Raw genomic sequence first — 21,995 nt, 5'->3', positions numbered from 1 at the left:
TTGCCTTAAATTCTTCTTACATTATGGAGTCCAAAATGGGATATGGTACTCCAACTGCAGTCTTACTAAGGTTTTATATATAGAATACCTTTACATCTCAACCATGGCTCAGCTGGTAGCATTTTACGCCTCTAAGATTTTGGGTTCAACTCCCACTCCAGGTGTTGAACACACAAATCTAGGCTGACTCTCCAATGCATTAGTGATAGTATGCTGTAATGTCAGATGCGCCATCTTTTGGATGAGACATTAAATTGAGGCCCCAACTGCCCTCTCAGGTGGCTGCAAAGGATCCCAATGCACAGCTTCAAAGAAGAGCTGAGATGTTATCCCCATTGTCCTGGCCAATATCTATCCAACTGCCTGGGAGTATGGTGGAGGCAGGTTTAATTGAGGCATTCAAAAGGGCATTGGATGATTATTTAAATAGAAACATTGTGCAGGGTTGCGGGGAAAAGGCAGGAGATTGGCACTAAGTTAAAATGCTCAGAGAATTGCTGCAGACACGATGGGCCGAATGGTCTCCTTTTACACCGTAACAATTCTGTGATTCAAGTAACATCACAAAAACAGATTATCTGGTCATTAGCACACTGCTGTTCGTGGGAGCTTGATGTGTGCAAATTAGCTATGTTTCCTACATTACAACAGCGACTAAATTTCAAAAGTCGGTCACGAGCTGCAAAGCACTTTGAGACAGCTGATGGTCATGAAAGGCACTATATAAACACAAGTCTTTTTCATACTCCAAACCTCTTGCCACTAAAACTCAGTATTCCCTGGCTTTTCATTGTTGCTTTATCCACTTGAATTGCTGCTTTTAAGATCTCGTAAGGTTCTGAACCCCAAAATCCCCCTGCTCTTCCACATTGCTCTTCAATTTTCCCCGAAGTATTAAACTTGTATGTCTGGGTGGATCACTGTAGTCAGATTTCTGTACCACAATTTAATAAGTACAGAATTTTTGTTTCCCCCAGAAATTATGGTGAACTATTTTCTTGGTAGACATATTTAAATTCTACTTCAAATTATTAATTCAAGGGGAGATGAAATAAGGGTAGAGGAGGCTTATGGGGAACATAAATACCTGTTGACCAAATGGCCTGTTTCTCTGCTGTAAATTCTACGTACAGAGAAATATTACTTCTTTTTAAAAAAAAGTTCACATTTATTAACATTGAATTTGATCTATCACTTTCTTGCCTATTCCATCATCTCCTTGCAGTTTCTTTTAGTACTTATTATTTACAATGACTTCTATTTTAGTGTTGTCTGCAAATTTGGATGGCAGTCCCTCAAACCTTATGTCTAAATTATTGAGGTACACATGCCCCTTCTCATGCCCCTTAAATTTCTTCAAGTCTCAAATACGTTACTTTGTCAAAGGTTTCCTGCAAGTACATGCACACCACATCCACTGCCTTTTGCGATTCATTATATTGGTTATCAGCCACCTTTCCAGAAACTCCATTTGTTTTACCGACATGGTTACAGTAATTATCCTACAAAAATAAATTATTGGCTATAAAGTGCTTGCAACATCCTGAGGAGTCAAAGGCACTACATAAATGCAATATTTTCTTTCATTTTATTATAGACTGGATTTTGCCTGAGCTGTTTTTGTTTCAAGCTCATAATATTTCCACAATGTTAGATTAGCTTAATTTACATGGCTGCATGCAACATTTGTTTTATAGGTATTATGGCAGCAGTGTGAACCTCTTAATAATAGCAATTTGGAGACATAATTAATCTGCAAAGGATCACCATGTATATTCTCAAGCATATTATGTCATTGGTAAAACATAGGTATCTCTGCTACCTGAGAGGCCAATTGTTGCTTCATTCAATTTAGATAGCAAAGGTTTTTGTTAAAACAGAAGGAAGCCTCGTGATCGCAGATCAACTTTAATTTGTAGTTCAGTGGGCCAAATTTCCTATCTGAGAGTTAAGTCATGCAGAAATTTTCTATCTCGCTTCCAAGCTTAGGGGGGGGGTATGCCTAAATTTATGAAGCTAGCAAGTTGCATATTATTTTTCATCACAGAGCATAGGGAAGTAGATTGTTGTCACTATGAAAATTATATTGTTTATTATTGCATTTTATGTAAAAAGCAAACAGTAGCTGGTTTGAATCTGTATCAGTCTTGATGAGGGTTTTTTAGTCCAATTCCCATAGAGAGAGAACACATTTGGCAAGGTGTGCAATATTTTAGTAGCAGATATAAAGCCCAAAAATTTGCTGCTACAGTCACTGGGCCCTGATATTTTTTAACAAAATTTTGAGCAGTAACGGATGCATTCCAGATTGTAAGGGATGTAAGATGCATAAAAGACTGGTGACACTGGATCCACGACAATATCTATCGCAAAGACCTAAATCTGTAACAGCCCCAAATAGGCATCTGCATTCTGGGTCTAAGAGAGTTGCAACTAGACTCAAGAAAATTTCAACTGGTCTTACTCAAGCTCTCATCTATTGTGCAATATAATCACTTAGTAACAAGCACATTTACCACAAGAATCACCACTGCAACAGAAACATTTGCAAGGACAAAGAAAGATATACAAAAAATTATTCGGGACTCATCACTTGTGAAAATGGTCTGTCAGGTCAAATATTTCTATGAATTAAATAATGTAAGAATAGCAGATGATGAGCAATACTCAACTGGAAAGTCTTTCAACTATGAATATATAAAAATCTACAACCAGAAGCCACATTAGGTCTGGAGATTGATAACTAACAAAGCCAAGTACACGTTAAATTTCTACTTACCAAAGTGCCTCTTTCTTGTTTAAGATTCCATACTTCAGCCTCACTACAAACATGAAATTGCGATGGTGCCTGTTACTATCAGCTGGTTAAGGGTCACTACATTGCATGAATTATTTTGTGCATTGAAAGTTTGTAAGAATAGGACTATGTGTTTCTTAAGGAAAAACTAAGGTAAGGGCATTAAGGAAGTCTACCACAACTATTTCTTAAAGGAAACAAAGATGACTGGTACAAATTAAAAGAGGTGGTGATAGGAAGAATTTATTTTTACGAAGTGAGTTGCTGTGATCTGGAATGCACTGCCTGAGAGTGTGGTGGAGGCAGGGTTAATTGAGGCTTTCATAAGGGAATTGGATCATTATCTGAAAAGGAAAAAATTGCAGGGATATGGGGAAAGAGAGAGGCACTAGGTGAACTGTTCCTTCAGAGGGCCAGCACAGGGTTCCTTCTATGCTACTATTCTATGATTCTATAATTGGTTCCAGCCCACTGCCTCCTCCAACTCTCCCCCTAAGGATCTCTCACTGAACACAACTCAGATTACACTGAATTATCTATTTACAGCTCCCTACTGCTGCATCATAGCAAACTGGAGCAATGTATAATGCACCTTTAATAACTGATTAAGTAACAAATTTACAGATCCTAACATAGGTAGATTGCTTCGCATCTCAGGGTAGTGATAAGATGATATGCAGCCTTAAAGGCTTGGAAGTTTAAACCATTGCCCAAAAGTCCAACATTCCCCTCATCCTAATAAAGAACTAGTATAGAAAGTATCTATTTTAATAATGATACTAATTTACTGCGATTACTTTAATACATTAGAAAGTATACCACTAGAAGGGCATTCCTGTCATATCTAAGTATGCCAATAATGGTCCATTTTATATGGTTTATATGACAACTACACATTAGCCAAACATGTATCTGTTTCGTACATTATTATTGTTTCACAAAATAAAATGTTTAAAATGTTTTTTTCAAAATTACAAAGTCAAAACAAAATAGTCTGCAATTATACAGTTTGCACTATTTAGTAATCAATCTCCTTCCTTACTCACAATAGAACCAGTGGGAAACAAGTTATATTTATATCTAATTGACAACTACTTGCATTCTGTAGCACTTGTAGAAAAACATCTAAAGCGCTTTAGCAGGAAAAATTAAAAAGATATGCTGAGACATGGTAGGGCAGTCTAGAAAAGTGACCAAAAGTATGGTTAAAAGTGTCTTGCACAACAGAAAGGTTAAGGAAGATGAAGAGGCACAGTGCACCATGATAATAGTTACAGAGAATGTAATTTGTGATTTTAGTTAGTATTGTCTTGGTGTGCTCAAGGGGAGCATTTTTGGAGATATGGAGCTAGGAGGTTGCAACATGCGCAAGAATCTTAAGAGGTGAAAATAAAGTTACAGATGAAGGTGGTTTTTTGAGCAGAAGGGTAATGCTAGTTTTAACATTGCTTAAGGAAAAAAATTAACCAAACATGGGGTCAGGAGAATAAACTGATGGTCAGGTGTTGGATTGAGAAACCAGAACTTGGATCTCAAGGAAGAGACAAGTACAGAGAGGGTGGAAGGGTGCAAGAAAAGCTGGGAGAAAAATTAATGTGATAAAAGGTAAGTGATGGGAGGTCTAAAGGGTAAATGAGATCAGGGAAGGAAAAAATACAGTACACAGTTTAACTATATAGTCACGGAAATCAAAAACATGCCTAAATCAAGATATAGCTTTGTGGTAGGAAATTTTAATGGAAGAGTGACATTCCATTCAATTGCTTGACTATTATTATCATCACAATGGTGCAAAATATGAACCAAACTAATAAGTTTTTATTTCAAAGTTAAATGACAAAAGTCAATATCACGCAAACATAAATCTATTACATCTGTGAGTTAATGCTCCTTAGGATCTCCATACAGACTTCATGACAAAAAATATTAAACTTTAATACAGACCTCATCAAAAAGTTCAAAAGAAAACTACTGTAAACGACTGAATTCATCCTGGCCAACAATCCCATCTTGTCATCTTTAGTATCACACAGAAGGATGGCAAACATTAATTGTCACAATAACAAAACCATTAATAAAGGTAACTCAATGGCTATAGGTAGCAAAATAATATGCTCCAACCAATTCAAAACTAAAACTTCATATAAACACTTCAATAGCTTATTGCTGGAATCTAATTAAACACAACAAAGCATGCATATTCAAGCAACAGTGTTAATGTAGTGCAAATCTGCATGAGGTCACTATTGTTTGAAAATTATCACAGTGCTGCCGTCAAGGTATTCTGCTGTATCAAAGTACAATGGGGTAATTTCCACCTTGGGCATATTTAGTGAATTTTGCATCCAGGACTGCACTATTTTGAGCAGCATCTTTTCCTCAACTTTCCACTCAAACTCATTTGCATTTATCAAAAGTCTGCCATGAACCCTCGCAATGAATTAGCATATTATAATGTAATTTAAAATGTAAAAAAATTACTTTATAAATATTCCTGGATACATTTAAAAGTGATCACTTGCTGAAGTTTAATTAATACCGTTGAAAATGGGTTTATCACAGAACATAAACATTTAAATGAGAGTGTCTAGTCCATCACCCATGAGTAACCTGATTTTAAAAAGCTGAAAATGACTTCCAAAAGCTACGCAGAGCCATCTGCTAATTATATTGATGTCAAGTAGCCAGTTTCTCAGTACATTAAAAAGAAATTATATTCCAAAGCTTTTACAATATTCCTATTAGCACCCAACTATAAACCAATTCCAGTTTGAGAAGAGAGTCAGGCAGGGTGTCTTCTGTCACTCATGCTTTTCAATGCTGTGGGAGAGAAGGTAATGAGGATGGTGCAGGAAGAGTTGCCCTGAGAGATGTGGCTCTATCATAGAAGGTTGTAGCAGATGGAATCTCAGGCATGTAGCCAACACCATACTCATAGACAGAACAAAGGAAGAGGTAGAGAGCAGGGCTTCCTAAACTGTGGATGCGACCCCGGTGGGGTCGTGAGATGAGATTTCAGAGTCGCGAGTGCCGAAGCAGCAATGGCTGCAGTGGAGCTCAGACTGAATGCTAACAGCTGTGAGGCCCCCTTAAATCCTTGCTTTTTTCTATTGGTATGTGGCCTAGTGGACAGATCTTTGAGGCCTGATTGCTGCTGCAAAAAACGCCTGTGAAAAGGTAGATTTTCTTTTTTTTAAAAACGCCCTGCAGTTTAAACAATTCCCACCAAGTTGAACTTCTCCCCTCGCTCAGGAGCTGAACACCCCCCCCCATCCTAACTCAGAAGCTGATGTTGAGGAATCAAAAGGGTTAGTAAGTACAGTTAGAGAGAGAAAGGTAGACAAATATTGGACATTGGAAACAAAGAACTGACAGCCATGTCCTGGCAACAATTGAAGGAGAAACTGAGGGTAAAAACAGAAGAGGAAAAAATAAAATCAGATTGGTGAATGACATTGAGATATGGGCTGAGGGAGGCTTGGAGAAAGCCAGAAAAGGAGCAAGATGATGCTAATAGCCCCACTAAGGCCATGGTGTAAACAAACAATTAGCATCCAAAAGGACCAGCTTAATTTTAAGAGCCTCTTCAAAGGTCTGTAAACAGATGCAACTCGTGGAAACTCGGAATGGTGACTAATTTGATCAAGGGATGTGGCCAATTTTGTGGGCAGATGTAGCTTCTAGCACAACATTTATAAAGTTGTACAAAAGATCAAGGCAACTCTAACGCAATTTGCGCATAACATTCTGCGATCTTTTGAACTGCTGTGGCAAATAAATTATGCTAAGAAAACAACACAACCAACCTACTATGTCAAATTTCAGTTGTCCATCAGTACAAATCAGTATTTTCACACAAGCCATTGAACCAGACCCATCTTTAGATCCCGGTTAAAAAAAAAATCTCATAAAGCATGAAATTTTAAAAAAAAGGTTGCATTTTCATTTTGATTATTTGTGCATTGTTCTGTATATGCACAGGCCAGCAAACATCCCAAGTGAAAGCATTTCTATCAATTTTTGATCTGTTTTCCCGACCTGTATCATGCAACCAAGTCTGTTATTTTCTCACTTTCCTGTTCCCTGCTGTGCTTTTTTTGCTCATGCATTTCTTTTTTCAGTCTCTTTTTTTGCCTTTCCTTTCCAGTATCTTGCCCAACTCTTCATGACTGATCTTACCTCTGGGAGAGTTCAGAATGGACAGGGTGCAGAGCAGCAGAAAAACCTCTGCGGTGAGCTCAGCGCAAAGTCCTGGTTATTTTAACTCTTGGGCCTTATTTAAGTGAGTCTGTACTGTTGCCCACCAAAGCCAGAGGGAATGAAATCAGAACCCGCAAGTGGAAGTTGAAAATCGGTCAGGAAGCAGACCTCACCAAGGTTAAAACAAACTTACTTGTGCCTCTTCTGGCACAATGCTGATTGCTGCCAGCTTTTGATGGCAGATTCAGCACCAGGTTGGTTTCCCAATGCTGCTACAAACCCATTTTAAATAACTGTCATATTTGCAATTTATCAGCAGCACTGGTGATACCCAGATTTCATGATGCAACAGGGAACTTCAAATTAAGTAGAGGATGCATTAAACACAGAACCCACCAATTTCTATATGAGGGTCATACTATATCTACAGACATAAACAATATTGTGCCTCTGAAGCCAACACCTGTAATGCAAATCAGTAATTTGTAGCAATTGAATTTTAAAAATTAAAAAAATCAAGTATAAACATCCTGCAAGACAAAGCTGAAAAACAAATTGATCAGTCAGCCAAAAGCATCTTATCTGAATGTAGTTTGTAACACTATGCTTTACAAGTATGCTTTAAAGTTTGGTGCCTAAAAAATTTAGTATAGATCAAAGTGTTCCTTTGTTGGTAACTTGAGCAGCTGCTACATCAAACTATTAATTTCAATTACCTATTATGGAAATAGAATTTTATAAAGAGCTGTCATTGCAGCTAAAATAAAGCCTTTTTTATCTGATGCAATCATTTGTGGAAAAAAACTTAGTTCTGCATACTGTGCATAAACATAAAGAGTACTCCAGCTATCTATTTCTAAATTCCAAATCACTATTAATACAAAATTCTGTGCCATGTCAAATATTATTATCCAGCTACACGGCATTAAAAACAGCAATTATCTAGAACACTACAATGCCTGTTTGCATAGAAAATTGAAGTTGGAGGTACGCAAGCTATTCCTGTATTTTTCTTCAATTATGCTAATGAAGCACAATATTCAGGGAGACTATACAAGATGATAGATCAAGAATTTCACACCTGAGAATCTATTATTTTCTTTCTTATTCTGAACATTTTTGATTTCTACTCATCTCAGCACAATCCAGGCAAAGTGAAGTAAGAGAATATCAAACAGGTCACCAGTCAACACGAGAGAAAATTCAGAACGTATGATTAAGAAACAGCAAGCAAGACAGAGAGCTAGACAAAACTATGAAAAAGTCCTCCGTAAATGGAAAGGCTGAAAAATCCCTAAATTTGAATGAAAATGGAATATGAATGTGAAAAACAATAAGGTTAGCAATAGTGAATTTCTACTACAGAACAAAGGTGGATAAATATACATTGAGCTGAAATATCTGAACCTGACTAAATACCCTCAAACCTCACGTTTAAGTACAATCATGTTGTAATGCTCCCAGCAGATTAAATTGAAATCTCTAAGATCAATGGGTAATGTGGAAGAAATCCATGGCAAGAGTTGTAAGCTTGAAACATTACTTACCAGGCAGAGACTCCCAAGCTCCAGAATATTGGAGACAATGAAGAGGCTAGCGCACCCTAACTTCGACCTCAACGTGAAAAGGCCAGTGCACCCCAGCCCCACGAATCTGGGAGCAGTGAAGCACTCTGCACATCCCAGCTCCAGGAAGCCGGGAGCAACAACGCCCCTGGGAGAGAATGGATCAGAGAGACTTATCCAACAGAGAACAAACTCACTCTTTGCACAAACCCACCTATGTCACCTGAGCGGAACATTTCCAACGAGGCTATTCAGGACAGTTTCCTCAGTCCATCAAAAGTGAGATAATTTGGGAACAATATGGGTATGCAGGAGCAGACCAAAGGACTGGAGCTGTCATAAAGACAACAGTCTTTGCTAAGTGACAAAATGCTTTAAAATGGGGATAAAGAATTTGTTAAATCTACTATACAATGTGTAGCGACCTTGGACTACTTTGCCAAGGACAAAGTTGACATGCTGTTTCTGCGGGAGTGAGAGATACCACATCAGCTCCTACAGGCAACGCTTGTGATGGTGGTCCCATGGGCTATCAATCTGGTCAGGAGGAATTGACTGAATTCCTCTGGTCTGGGTATTCTGCTATAAGGAGGCATTTCAGTATCTTCGAAGTTAAAGAAGTGGTGGGCAGGCGCCTCCTCATAGCAGGCATATTGTACAAGAATACTCCGCTCCAGTTAATGAACGTGTATGCCCCGGCTCAAAAAAGCCACCAGTTGGCCTTCCTTCAGCAGCTCCCACTGCTGCTGGTGATGTCCAGGCCAGTCATTCTGGGTGGTGACTTCAACTGCTTCATCGATGTGACTGGGCGATACAGCAGGGCTGACAGCAGACTAGGTGCCATGCCTAGATTCCTGATGGAAACAATAAAGGATGCCATGCTGCACAATGTTTTCAGCTGCACAATGTTTTCAGCAACCCTACAGAGGGCAGCATAGATACACCTGGTCACGGTCAGATAAGTCCATCCGTTCGAGGGTAGACTTCCTGTTTGTGTCCTGAGCGTTTACAGTCAGATCCACCGAAGTGAAGCCAATATTTTTCTCTGACTACTGCCTCCTACTGGCTGACTGTCACTTACAGGAAGACCAGAGTGTCTTTGAGTGGAAAGCAATCAAGGAGAACATAAAGAGGTTTTTAATCTTCAAAGGTGTTCAGAAGTCTAGGAAGGAACAGAGGGAAATTTCCCAACTCCAGAAAAGGATGCAAAATCTGCTCTGGCTGCAGCCGACGTGGGTCGATGTCAAGGAGGATCTCCAAGAGATGAAGAGCCAAGATCATCTTCCAGTCCAGAGTCCACTCCGTGGAGTAGGATGAGACATGCTCACATTTCCTCTTCCAAAAGGTACACACAGAGAGCTCTGTGGTTAGCAGCCTGAAGGAAGGGGGCAGCTCAGTAAAGTCATCGCAGTCCGACATTTTGAGGATCAGCAAATCCTTTTACGCCAAATTTTATGATGTGAAGCCCACAGACAGCATGGCCTCCCAGTCTTTCCTGTCCTCTATCATGAAGGTCTTGGACGAGAGTACATGGGGGAGTCTGGACAAATTGCTATCTCTGGATGAGCTGAGTCCTTCGAGAGAGTAAAACACCCAGAAGCAACAGCTTAGCAGTTGAGTTGTATTTGGCTCTGTGGGACTGGATTGGCCCAGACCTGCAAGTGTATGAGAGCATGCTTTTGGCCAGCAGCATGTCAGAATCCAAGAGGAAAAGCATCATCGCGCACATTTACAAGCAGAAGGGGAAAAGGGAGGAAATTAGAAAATGGCGACTTATTTCACTGCTGAATGGGGACTATAAAATTCTGTCCAAGGTCATCGCCAAATGGGTCAGATCTGCTCTTGAGTTAGTGATCCACCCTGACCAGACCTGCGCTGTATCCGGAAGGAAGGTCTCTGACAGTCTCGTGCTGCTCAGGGAGACGATTGCCCATGTACAGGACAGCGGTGTGGACACCTGCCTCTTCAGCCTGGACCAGGAGAATGCCTTTTACAGAGTATTGCACATCTACATGGTGGATGTGCTCTCCAAAATGGGTCTGAGGAGAGAATCCGCAATTGGATCCAACTACTCTACACAAACATCAGTAGCACTGTTTCAATCAATGGGTGGGAATCAGAAAACTTTCCAATTAAACCTGGAGTCAGGCAGTGCTGCCCTCTCTCCCCTATCCTATTCATGTGTTGCATAGAATCCTTTGCTGAGTCCATCAGGAAGGATTCAGTCATAAGAGAATTGATGATCCTAGGGAGTGGGGGCACTCAATCAAAGCATCCCTGTACATGGATGATGTCATTGTCTTCTGCTCGGATCCACTGTTGGTGCGCAAACTGATCAACATCTGCTGCAGTTTGAACAGGCCTCAGGTGCCAAGGTAAATCGTGGCAAGAGTTAGGTCATGTTCTTTGGGAACTGGGCTGACTGATCCTTTGTCCCCTTCACCATCTGGTCAGATTGCCTGAGGTGCTGGGGTTATGGAGGAACCAGGTCAGCGTTAGAAACCAGGAGGAATAAGTAGCTATGGTTTAAAAAAAAACTGGGAAGTGGGAGCGACGCTCCCTCTCCATTGTAGGTAAGAACCTGGTCATCAGGTGTGAGGCACACTCGGTGTTGCTGGACGTGGCACAAGTCTGGCCCATTCCTCACTCATGCACTGTGGCGATCACCTGAGCCATCTTCTGCTTTGTCTGGAGGTCAAAAATGGGCCGTGTTCACAGGGGCACGATGTACAAATCTCTAGATAGAGGGGGAAAAAAGCATGCCCAACATCGCTCTCATCCTGATGGCTACCTTTGTATGTGGCTGCATCAAGCTGTGCGTAGACCCTCGGTACGCAAACACCAAGTGTCACTATCTGCTAAGGTTCTACCTGTCCCCAGTGTTACGAAGGATGGGTCTGACCACACTGCCGCAGAACGCCAGAACGCTCCAAGTAGTTGGACCATAACATCTGTCCCTCGTGGAAAAATTTATGCAGAGAAACACCTTTCACCACAAGTCCATCAGGCAGTGGCTTACACGTAACGTCCTGGAGGCCCTGTGGAAAAAGGAGATGGTGGGTCTTGTCGGATGGTTCTCTGAGCAGACTGGCAAAGTCATTTGGTAAAACATCTCATTGCCATACCTTTCAAACAAGCACCAAGAGGTAGCTTGGCTGGTGGTGAGAAACACCCTTCCCGTCAGGTCCTTCCTACACATCCGGAGTCTCACCCTGTCCACACATTGCCTTCAAGGTGCCTGTGGTGGGGAAGAGACCGTTGTCCACCGCCTTGCGAAATGTGTCTTTGCAAAGAAGGTATGGAGAGTGATGCAGTAGTTTTTGTCGAGGTTCAACCCGAGCAGCTCTATGATGCAGGACTCTGTGCTCTACAGTACACTGAGACAAATATCAACTGCAGCTGGAGGATCATCAACTCGGTGAAAGACACAATTTGGTCTGCCCGAAACTGGTTGGTCTTCCAGTGCAAAGAATTGCTCCCAACTGAGTGTTGCAGACTGGCACATTCCAAAGTCCAGGACTACATGCTGAGGGATGCACTAAAGCTTGGGACAGCCACTGCATAGGTGCAATGGGAAAAGGTTGCTGTCTAAGACCTTTCAACCACAGTGCACAAAGGGGCTGAGAATTATATAGAACCACCTTGGGTTGTATGACTCACATTGAATGTTTGCAGTGAATATTACATGTATCACAATTATATTGAAGCACCTCAGAGTGCAACATGATAAATGTAGACAACTTAAAATACCATTGCACTTTCTGTAACGACCATTCTGAAATGTTTGTAATGTTCTTTCAGGTATTTTATGAATAAAGTGTATTTTAGAAAAAAAAAGAAACATTACTTGCTAGGCAGTTTAGCCTGTGTCCACGCTCTGCATATTGTAGAAATATAGAGTGGGATTTTCATTCTTGAGGTCAGGACTGGACATTGGGAGAACCTTTGGGACCCAGCCCTGCAGTACATCAGAAGTGGATGCACAATGCGATTTTAGAAAGAAGTTATTAATTGGCCCAAGGTCGAACTGGTTGTCCAAATGAAAGCAGCAGGTGTGGGGAACAGCCAGGACTTACATAGAAAAGGCCCAATTTAAAGGGCAAACAGCAGCTATCATGGTGCTTGCCATTTCATCCACAGGTGGAAGAGAGATCAGAGCAGCAGGCCAGCAACACTTCAGGCATTCATGTGAAGATGCCCCATGTTTTTCTGATGCCTCCCTAGAGGTGTTTTTGGAGGCCAAAGAAGCATTTTTTTCTCTGAAAGCAGGAGAAGACGATCCAGCCAAACAAAGGAGGCATGGCTGGAGGTGGCTCCTGTTATTGTGAGAAGGACATGGGTTCAAATGCCAGAAGTGCTTCAATGACGACCTTAGGGCTGCAATGTGACACCCACAAGAGGTCTTCAGCATGCACACGAGCTATACAGCCTGACGATGCATAGTACTACTGAGCATAGGAGAAGTATGTGCCCAGGAACATTACTGGGCCCTGAGCAAAGTTCACAAACATAATGCTATTGTGGTGGCGGCGACTCTGAAGACTGTCAAATCGCATTTGATTGTTCTGCTGGAAGAGATGAGGAGGGCAGCGTTGCCTTAACTCTTTCTCTTGACTTATCAGGATAAAAGAGTGCACAGTACGAGAGAGATGGCTTGTTCATGCGATGGGGTGCCGCGGCTTACCATTACTGACATCCTCAGGAGAGGCAGCTCTTGATTTGGCGAAGGTATCATTGCATTGAGGAGTAGATAATGGAAAGGTGGGAATCTGTCAAAGACCGGGTAAAATGATCTCAAAATATCCAAGTGATGGCTTGGAGTGTACTCCTTCCTGGTCAACGCCACGCTAGTACATCAACTGTAATGACATAATTCAGCTCCGCAGAAGCACCTGCTGATGAAGATGAGTTCTCATATTTCTATCCTTATGTCTCCCACAGGGTCACCTGTGGAAGCGGGGACAGGAAGGGAATCATGCATAGAGGTTAAAGAACCAGGGTCTGCATCGTCATATGTATCAAATGTATCCTCCACCAGCACAAATATCCTTCACCTCAGAAGCTCAGAATGGGTGGCTCAGGGTGAAGCACAGAACACAAGTGAGCTGAAGGTGGTGATGGAGGCAGAATCAATTGTGGGAGGACGGAGGACAGATGCAGCCATGCTCAGCTGGGTGGGAATGCAAAGCCTTGGGAGTCACACAAAAGGCCAATATTCCGAGTCCAGCAGCGTGAGATGTGTGCCCACATGTCAGTTCCCTTAGGCAATGCAGAGTCATGAGCACAGAATGGAGGAATCCATTGATCAAATGTATTCCACTAGATCTCAGGATTTGGAGTGCATGAGCTCTTTCATTGAATCAATGGTCAATCTCTTAGAGAGACACATGTGGCATCATTCAAAAGTGGATGCAGGAGCAGCGCACTGACATGCAGAGAATGTGAGACATATTCTGTAGCATCAACTGGTCTGTGGTGCTAATAGCACAAAGATACATGGAGTGAATGCCCTTTGCACACCAGCTGTTGGTTCTTTCTCATGGCCACGCATGCCATAAAAGGGCTGAGGCATGCCCCTTGGCCCTCCAGCTGAGGAACCATCTGCACGAAAGCCTTGTGGCAGAGGTCGCCCCTGCATTGATGCCAGTTCAGCAGTATGTAGCGGTGCCCCCAATGGCAATTATCAATTGCTCATCCACTGATCTGGGTGGGTGGTTGGGTCTCACATCCCTCAGTGGTATCAAAATTGCTATGCAACATTGCCATACCAGGAAGCCTGCATGTTCCTGAGCAGTACGCAATTGCAGACCTTCCCCACTGCGCAATGAAGATTCAGCCCATAGTTTCATCAGTCCTCCAAAAATTCAAGAGCACACCCTAAGGGATAAGCATGCTGCACAGTAAGTTAAAAGTAAAACTTTATACACTGCTAATTCTTTTTGTGGAATGCACCTATACAATGTAACCTAAAATGATGTGCTTCCTATAAAAAAAATTACACAATTTAAACATTATCTGCAGTCAGATCAGATGAGTATATAATGGAAAGTTTTAGCTTGTCAACTTGTACTCTAATGAATTGGTTCTGCACAGTCAATAATCACAAGTCGTTCTGATTACAAGAACATATATATATTTATATATATATATATATATATATGTTAGCGATTTGTTACATTTAAAAGAAAAAACTTGCCTTCATGTAACACCTCTCCCATCCTCAGGATATTCCAAGTCACTTTACAAAAAATAAATTATGTTTTTTTTTGAGTTAAACCTAGATTACATACTCAAAGCCTGGAGTGGGACTTGAACTCTCAATCTCCTGACTTAGAGGTAAGAGTGCGACCATTGAGGGCCAAAGCTGAAATTTCCATACTTTCAGTAGAACTTTTCTAAACAATTCCAATCAGGTAAAATAACACAATTCTAAGAATTAACCTAACCTTGATAATTAGTTTTTAAATATAGGCTGTGTTTTTTTTTTGCTTAATCTGAAATTGAGACTTTGTAGCGGTTTGATACGACTAAGTAGCTGGCTAGAGTCAATCACATTGCTGTGGGACTGCAGTCACATGTAGGCCAGACCAGGTAAGGTCAGCATATAAAGGGCATCAGTGAATCAGATGGGTTTTTACAACAATCGACAATGGTTTCATGGTCATCATTAAGCTTTTAATTCCAGATCTTCATTGAATTCAAATTCCACCGTCTGGTGGGATTCGAACCCAGGTCCCCAGAGCATTACTCTGGATTACTAGTCCAGCGAAAATACCACTACACCATCACCTCCCCAAACATTGACCAGAAACTGAACTGGACTAGCCATATAAATACTGCGGCTACAAGAGCAGGTCAAAGGCAAGGAATCCTGTGACGAGTAACTCATCTACTGACTCCCCAAAGCCTGTCCACCATCTACAAGGCACAAGCTAGGAGTGTGATGGAATACTCTCCACTTGCCTGGATGAATGCAGCTCCAACAACACTCAAGAAACTTGACACCGTCCAGGGCAAAGCAGCCCGCTTGATTGGTGCCACATCCACAAACATTCACTCCCTCCACTACTGACGCACAGTAGCAGCAGTGTGTACCATCTATAAGATGCACTGCAGGAATTCACCAAGGTTCCTTACACAGCAGCCCCCAAACCCACAACCACTACCATCTAGAAGGACAAGGGCAGCAGATAGATGGGAACACCACCACCTGGAAGTTTCTCTCCAAGTCACTCACCATCCTGATTTGGAAATATATCGCCGTTCCTTCACTGTCGCTAGGTCAAAATCCAGCAGGTGGAGCAAAATAAAAGGTCAGGGATAGGTGGGAGCTAAGGAGAAATTTAACAAAGATGTCATGGACACAGGATAAAGGGAGTGTTGGTAGTATTAAAGACTAAAGAAGGTGCTGGTAGTGGCATTAAGGTAAGATAGCAGCATGTGTTAATAGCAAAACAAGGGTCAGCACTCTGTGAAAGCACAATATAAGACAAGAGACAGATGGTCCTGTGGGGTGAGTTGGTGGGGGGGGGGGGGGGAATAAAATAAAATAAATAAAAAACAAAAATAAAAAGGAAATAAAAATAAAAATAAAAAAATTAATTGGCTTAAAATAGCGGTAAAGATGTTAGAGAGAGTTCATGATCTGAAGTTGTTGAACTCAATGTTAAGTCTGGAAATCTGTAAAGTGCCTAATCGGAAGATGAGGTGCTGTTCCTCCAGTTTGTGCTGGGCTTCACTGGAACATTGCAGTGGGCCAACGATGGACATGTGGGCATGAGAGTAAGATGATGTGTTGAAATGGCAAATGACAGGAAGGTCCGGGTCATGCTTGTGGACTGAGTGAAGGTGTTCCACAAAGCGGTCACCCTGTCAGCATTTAGTCTCCCCAATGTAGAGGAGACCACATTGGGAGCAGTGAATACAGTGGACCAAGTTGAAGGAGGTGCAAATGAAGCGCTGCTTCATCTGGAAGGAGTGTTTGGGGCCTTGGACAGTGAGGAGGGAAGAGGTAAAGAGGCAGTGTTGCGCCTTCTTGAATGGGATTCATGCATGGGAAGGTGCTGTGGGAAAGGGATGAGGAGTTGAGGGTGATGGAGGAGTGCAGCTGGGTGTCACGGAGGGTGTCCATCTCTACCCCTTTTTTAAACCAATTATTTTTTATTTATTTTCATTTCTTTTATTTTTTAAATTATTTATTCAATTTTAACATTTTTTAAACCTTTTCCCCCAACCCCACAGGGCCCTCTGTCACTTGTTTTTATGTTGTGCTTTCAGAGTGCTGACCCTTGTTCTGCTATTAACACACCCTATCAGCGCCTTCTTTAGTCTTTAACACTATTATTAACACTTCCTTTGTCCTGTGTCCATGGCATCTTTGTAAAATTTCTCCTTAGCTCCCACCTATCCCTGACCTTCTATTTTGCTCCACCTGCTCCACTCCCTCTTAAACAGTATAAAACCCATCACATTTCTACTTCTTTTTAGCCCACAAGAGTCAGACACTCAAAATGTTAACTCTGTTTTTCTCTCCACAAATGCTGCCAGACCTGCTGAGTTTGTCCATCATTTTCTGTTTTTATTTACTATTGAAGTGTTTGCTATCCATCTGAGTTTCCAGCCTTTCTAGGACACTTTCCTGCCAAGGAGCTCCATCTGTCTTTCCTATTGATGCTATTGGGCGTATCTGGTGGCTTTTTTGACATGACTATTTTAACTTTATTGCCCTGCACAGTATATCACTATCACTGCCTGTATCAAGGCTTCTATTGTTTTAACCTGTACAGAGTTATCCATATTATTAACCATTGGGATTAGGTTGGGCGCACCTATGCAGGTCGGGTGGTTGGAGCTGGGTTTGGTCAGATGGATCAGGCTGTGCTGGGGGTGGGATCAACGGTTGCTCCGACCACATGAGAGTGCAGGAAACGTCACATGAAGTGGATAACTACTCAGCACGCCACTGTGCCAATGCAGCAACTTCCCGTACAAGCCACTAAGTTTATCAGTCATTTAATAGGACTTAAAATTCTTGCATGGCCCGCTTTACAAAAAATCCACTTTTTAGACACTGCCAGTTTTCAGATAGCTGGATTTAGTGTACTGTACCATACCATCTAACTTGGAATTGGAATAGAAAAATTCCAAATGACTGAAAGAATAGGTTATACAGCCAACTCTGTGATAATTAAAATTAATTAGTGACAAACAATGACACATATTGAAATGCTAAAAATGAGCTTTTAATACATCCTCACGCCGAAGGTATTACAATCTTCCATCCATAAATCTGGGCAATTTCCATTTTGCTCTAAAAAGCAACGTAAAACGAGTAAATGCCTCTAAAATGTTACCAAGATGTACTCTCAAGACCAGCAACATTGAAACAGTCTCTCAATGACAACAGGCAGACCATGACCATAGCATACAAAACCCTAAGGGTTTGGCACAGTTTCTATTACAACAAATCCAAGGTAATTGCCAAAATTCAGCAATGTTCATAGGCTGTCCGTAATACAATTTTCAGGCTCTGATTTTTTATTTACTTGTCCTGTGGTAAAATCCCTGGATTATACTGTTCTGCAAAACATGGGATTATTTTTCGGCTTGGCCATCCTATACCTATTGCCGCTCTACAAGCGCCAAATGATTTGGATAGAGTGGAGTATTGTTTTATTTGGAAATTTAGCTGTTGGGCCAGTTTGTGTAGTTCTCTTTTTAATTGTCAATAAGTCATTGTTGAGATTTTCTATTATAAATGGTATGATTTTTAAAAAGACAGCAGCAAACATAGGCTTTCTAGAGGAGCAGGTGATCACACTTGACAAATCTGTTCAGGATTTTTTTAGGAAATGTCAGAGCTTGTGGTTAAAGTGACTATACAGAGCTGGGGTACAGAAGTGACACACATCTGCGTTGCCTGCAGTTGCAACCAATCTAGATGTTGAGGAAGTGGTATCTCTCATTGTTGAAAATGCCAGGCTGATGGTGGGGAACACACAGGACAATATTTGTTCAGTCTTTGACTCTTGTAGCCTACAATTCTTGAGAAGCCTAGTCCTCTCTCACCCTGCTTCACTTAAGCAAACGGAAGGAGATGCAGCTGCCCGACCACACCACCCAAATAGACAGCTTTGATCGCTAGCATGATGCAGCGCTATAAAGGGAACAGGGATATGTTACTGATGTCACCTGCCATAGCCTGCAACAAAAATTTAAGCGCAACCATGATGAACCGTGTCAAGGTGACAGGCCCTTTAACTAAAACTGCTGCAAAATTCTTGCCGATTGTTCAAGCCATGATTGACTGAACAAGTTTATCACATGGCAAGTCGGAGACAGGCAGGCAAATTTCACAAAAGGATCTTAGAATTAGCATAAAATGTTTATTTTATAACAATAAGGCTTTTCAATACATCCACAAGTGGCCTGGGCTCCAATAGGGGTTATGTGCCCAATCTATTATGTGGGTGGCATACTTCTGGTGCAGGACAGACTTGCGCCTGTTGCCATACTGGATCCTTAGAAGCCTATTTTAAAAATTGAGCATTACCAGACCATGATCCAGACTAGATCTGTATAAAACTAGCTTCAATGATCTTCCCTACTCCAAAATGCTCAGGACATTAGAGGCTCAGAAAAAAACAAATATGTTTAAAATTTAAGACAAAATAGACATAGTAGACAACACAGAAAGAAAGGGCTGAATTTTCCTAGCCTCAGGATGGCGGACTGGGAAGTGAGCCGAGGTGTGATTCTGCCAGGGAAATTGTTGACAGCTGCACCCAAACAGCTCCCTGACACATTACGACGTTCCCCAGTGGCAGGCAGAGACACGGATCGGCTGAGGTTCCCCTCTTGATCCCCAACCAGCCTCAGCAGAGCCCAGAGTCCTGGTGGAGCTGCTGAGGCTTCAGAGCTGTGATTGTGTCAGTGGCATCTGGAGCCTGCCACTGTCTTTAATTGGACAGCAAGGTCAGGGGCAACCCATTAGGAGGTCACCTCTGGGAAAATAGCTCCATTGGTCTGACTGCCAGCAAGTGCTGGCTCAAGGCACCTATTTGGTCCTGATACTGGGGCCCCAAAGTCCGTGGGAAAATCCTGCCGGAAGTGAAATTTAAAATAAAAGTATAAAACTAGGAAAGCGAAGACAAACAGCAATTAAATTTATATTTTGATTGTATAGAGTGATATTATAATAATGAAGTTACTCCTTACGTCTGAATCGCCTCATCACTGAAGTATTTGCATTTGTTTGTGCCAGAGTGTGAACTAAGCCATTACACAAAATGCTTGGCATTTCACTGCCCTAAAGGCAAGCCTTTGGGTTAAGACAAAATACTGACTGACTCCTGCTTTAACAAATTTAGATCAAGATTTCAACTATTTCATACCCCAGCAGTTAGTTCAAATGCAGCATGTTCATATGTATGTATGTATGTTCGTAAGGCCTGGACAATACCCAGGCTTGGGCTGACAAGTGGCAAGTAATATTCGTGACACACAAGTGCCAAGCAACGGCCAGCTACAACAAGAGAGAATGTAACCATCATCCCTTGACATTCAATGGCATTACCATCACTGAATCCCCCACTATCAACATCCTGGGGGTTACCATTGACCAGAAACTGAACTAGACTAGCCATATAAATACTGCAGCTACAAAAGCAGTTCAGAGGCTAGGAATCCTGTGGTAGGTAACTTACCTCCTGACTCCCCAAAGCCTGCCCACCATCTACAAGGCACAAGTCAAGAGTGTGATGGAATACTGTTCACTTGTCTGGATGAGTGCAGCTCCAACAACACTCGAGAAGCTTGACACCATCCAGGACAAATCAGTCCGCTTGATTGGCACCCCAGGCACAAACATTCACTCCCTCCACCACCGGTGAACAGTGGCAGCAGTGTGTACTAGCTACAAGATGCACTGCAGGAACTCACCAAATCTCCTTAGGCAGCACCTTCCAAACCCACACCTGCTACCATCTAGAAGGACAAGGGCAGCAGATACATGGGAACACCACCACCTGGAAGTTCCCATCCAAGCCACTCACCATCCTAACTTGGAAACATGTTACTGTTCCATCACTGTTGCTGGGTTAAAATCCTGGAACTCACTTCCTAATAGCACTGTGGGTGTACCTACACCACAGGGACTGCAGCGGTTCAAGAAGGCAGCTCACCACCACCTTCTCAAGGGCAACTAGGGACGGGCAATAAACGCTGGCCTAGCCAGCAATGCCCACATCCCATAAATGAATAAAAGTTAATCCAGCCATCATTAACTTAAGCCAGTTACAGACAGGTAGCTCTGATTTAGATTCAAATATTAGTTTCCACAGGAACTTACTATTAGATCAGAATCACGTCCCATGGAGATGACTGTCCTGTTTACAGTTCTCAGTAGATTCTCCATAATTATCTGGACATGTCGGTGAGTTGGTCCCTAGGATAGAAATCAACCAATGGAGATGGTTACTAACAACAATGAATGAAACAAAGTATCGATGTTTACCATTAAAATCCATTTCCATTCTAAGAAGATCAATTATAATTGCACTCAAGGTCAAAACGTCAGAATGACCATTCAACGTCAAATCAAAGTTTGCAGGATAAAATGCAGGGGTTGCTATTAATCACACTTTGATTAAATGATTTCTTACCAATTGTCATTTCCACAGTCAACAGCGAAGAAGGGGACAGAGTGTCAGAATAAGGGGTAGGCCATTTAGAACTGGGATGAGGAGGAATTTCTTCACTCAGAGGGTGGTAAATCTTTGGAATTCTCTAGAGGGCTGTGGAGGCTCAGTCATTGAGTATGCTCACAACAGAGATTGATAGATTTCTAGAAAATAAAGACATCAAGGGATACGGGGATAGTTTGGAAAAATGGCACTGAAGTAAAAATCAGCCATGATCTACTTGAATAGCAGAGCAGGCTCAAGTGGCCAGATGGCCTACCCCTGCTCTTATTTCCTAAGTTGCTATGTTCCTAAATAAATCATATCAAGACAGAAGCTAAATCTACAAAAACATGTGCACCTTTTGGGAGTCATTTTGAAAATACAAATGAAATGATCTGGAAATGCTGAAATATAATTACGAATACCCATTCATTCATATAGGCTACATACTATCGCCAACTGAAGAGGCACCTGCTTCCAGGGCTTCCACAAAGCACAAAGCCTGAAGTAGCCACTGGGAGGTAGTCTGATCTGCCTTATTTTCCATCCTTTTCAACTGAAATGGGGAACTCCATAGAAGGCAAAATGATGGCATACTGATGTTTCTTTTAAACAATAAGGCTACTAGGCATTGGTATGGTCTGCCTCGTCCTATGAATGAATTTCAATATTCATATACGCCAACAACTTGAATTTTTATAGTGCCTTTAAAAAGGTTACAAGGTGCTTCAAGAGGCAAAATCATAAAGA

General features: G+C 41.7%; 1 protein-coding gene across 3 annotated transcripts in view; it reads right to left on the bottom strand.

Moving 5' to 3' along the window:
* Positions 1–21,995, bottom strand: part of dock1 (dedicator of cytokinesis 1) — a 667,847-nt gene that overhangs the window by 406,515 nt on the left and 239,337 nt on the right. For all 3 annotated transcript variants that reach the window (XM_078564873.1, XM_078564874.1, XM_078564875.1), the window contains one exon: positions 20,912–21,007. In XM_078564873.1, coding sequence (XP_078420999.1) covers positions 20,912–21,007 — 96 coding nt within the window. The remainder of the gene's footprint in view (positions 1–20,911; positions 21,008–21,995) is intronic.

This window comes from Cetorhinus maximus, chromosome 20 (assembly GCF_964194155.1).
Source record: "Cetorhinus maximus chromosome 20, sCetMax3.hap1.1, whole genome shotgun sequence".
Taxonomy (NCBI): domain Eukaryota; kingdom Metazoa; phylum Chordata; class Chondrichthyes; order Lamniformes; family Cetorhinidae; genus Cetorhinus; species Cetorhinus maximus.
Note: the sequence above shows the minus strand (reverse complement) of the source record. Positions and strands in the feature narration are given on the sequence as shown.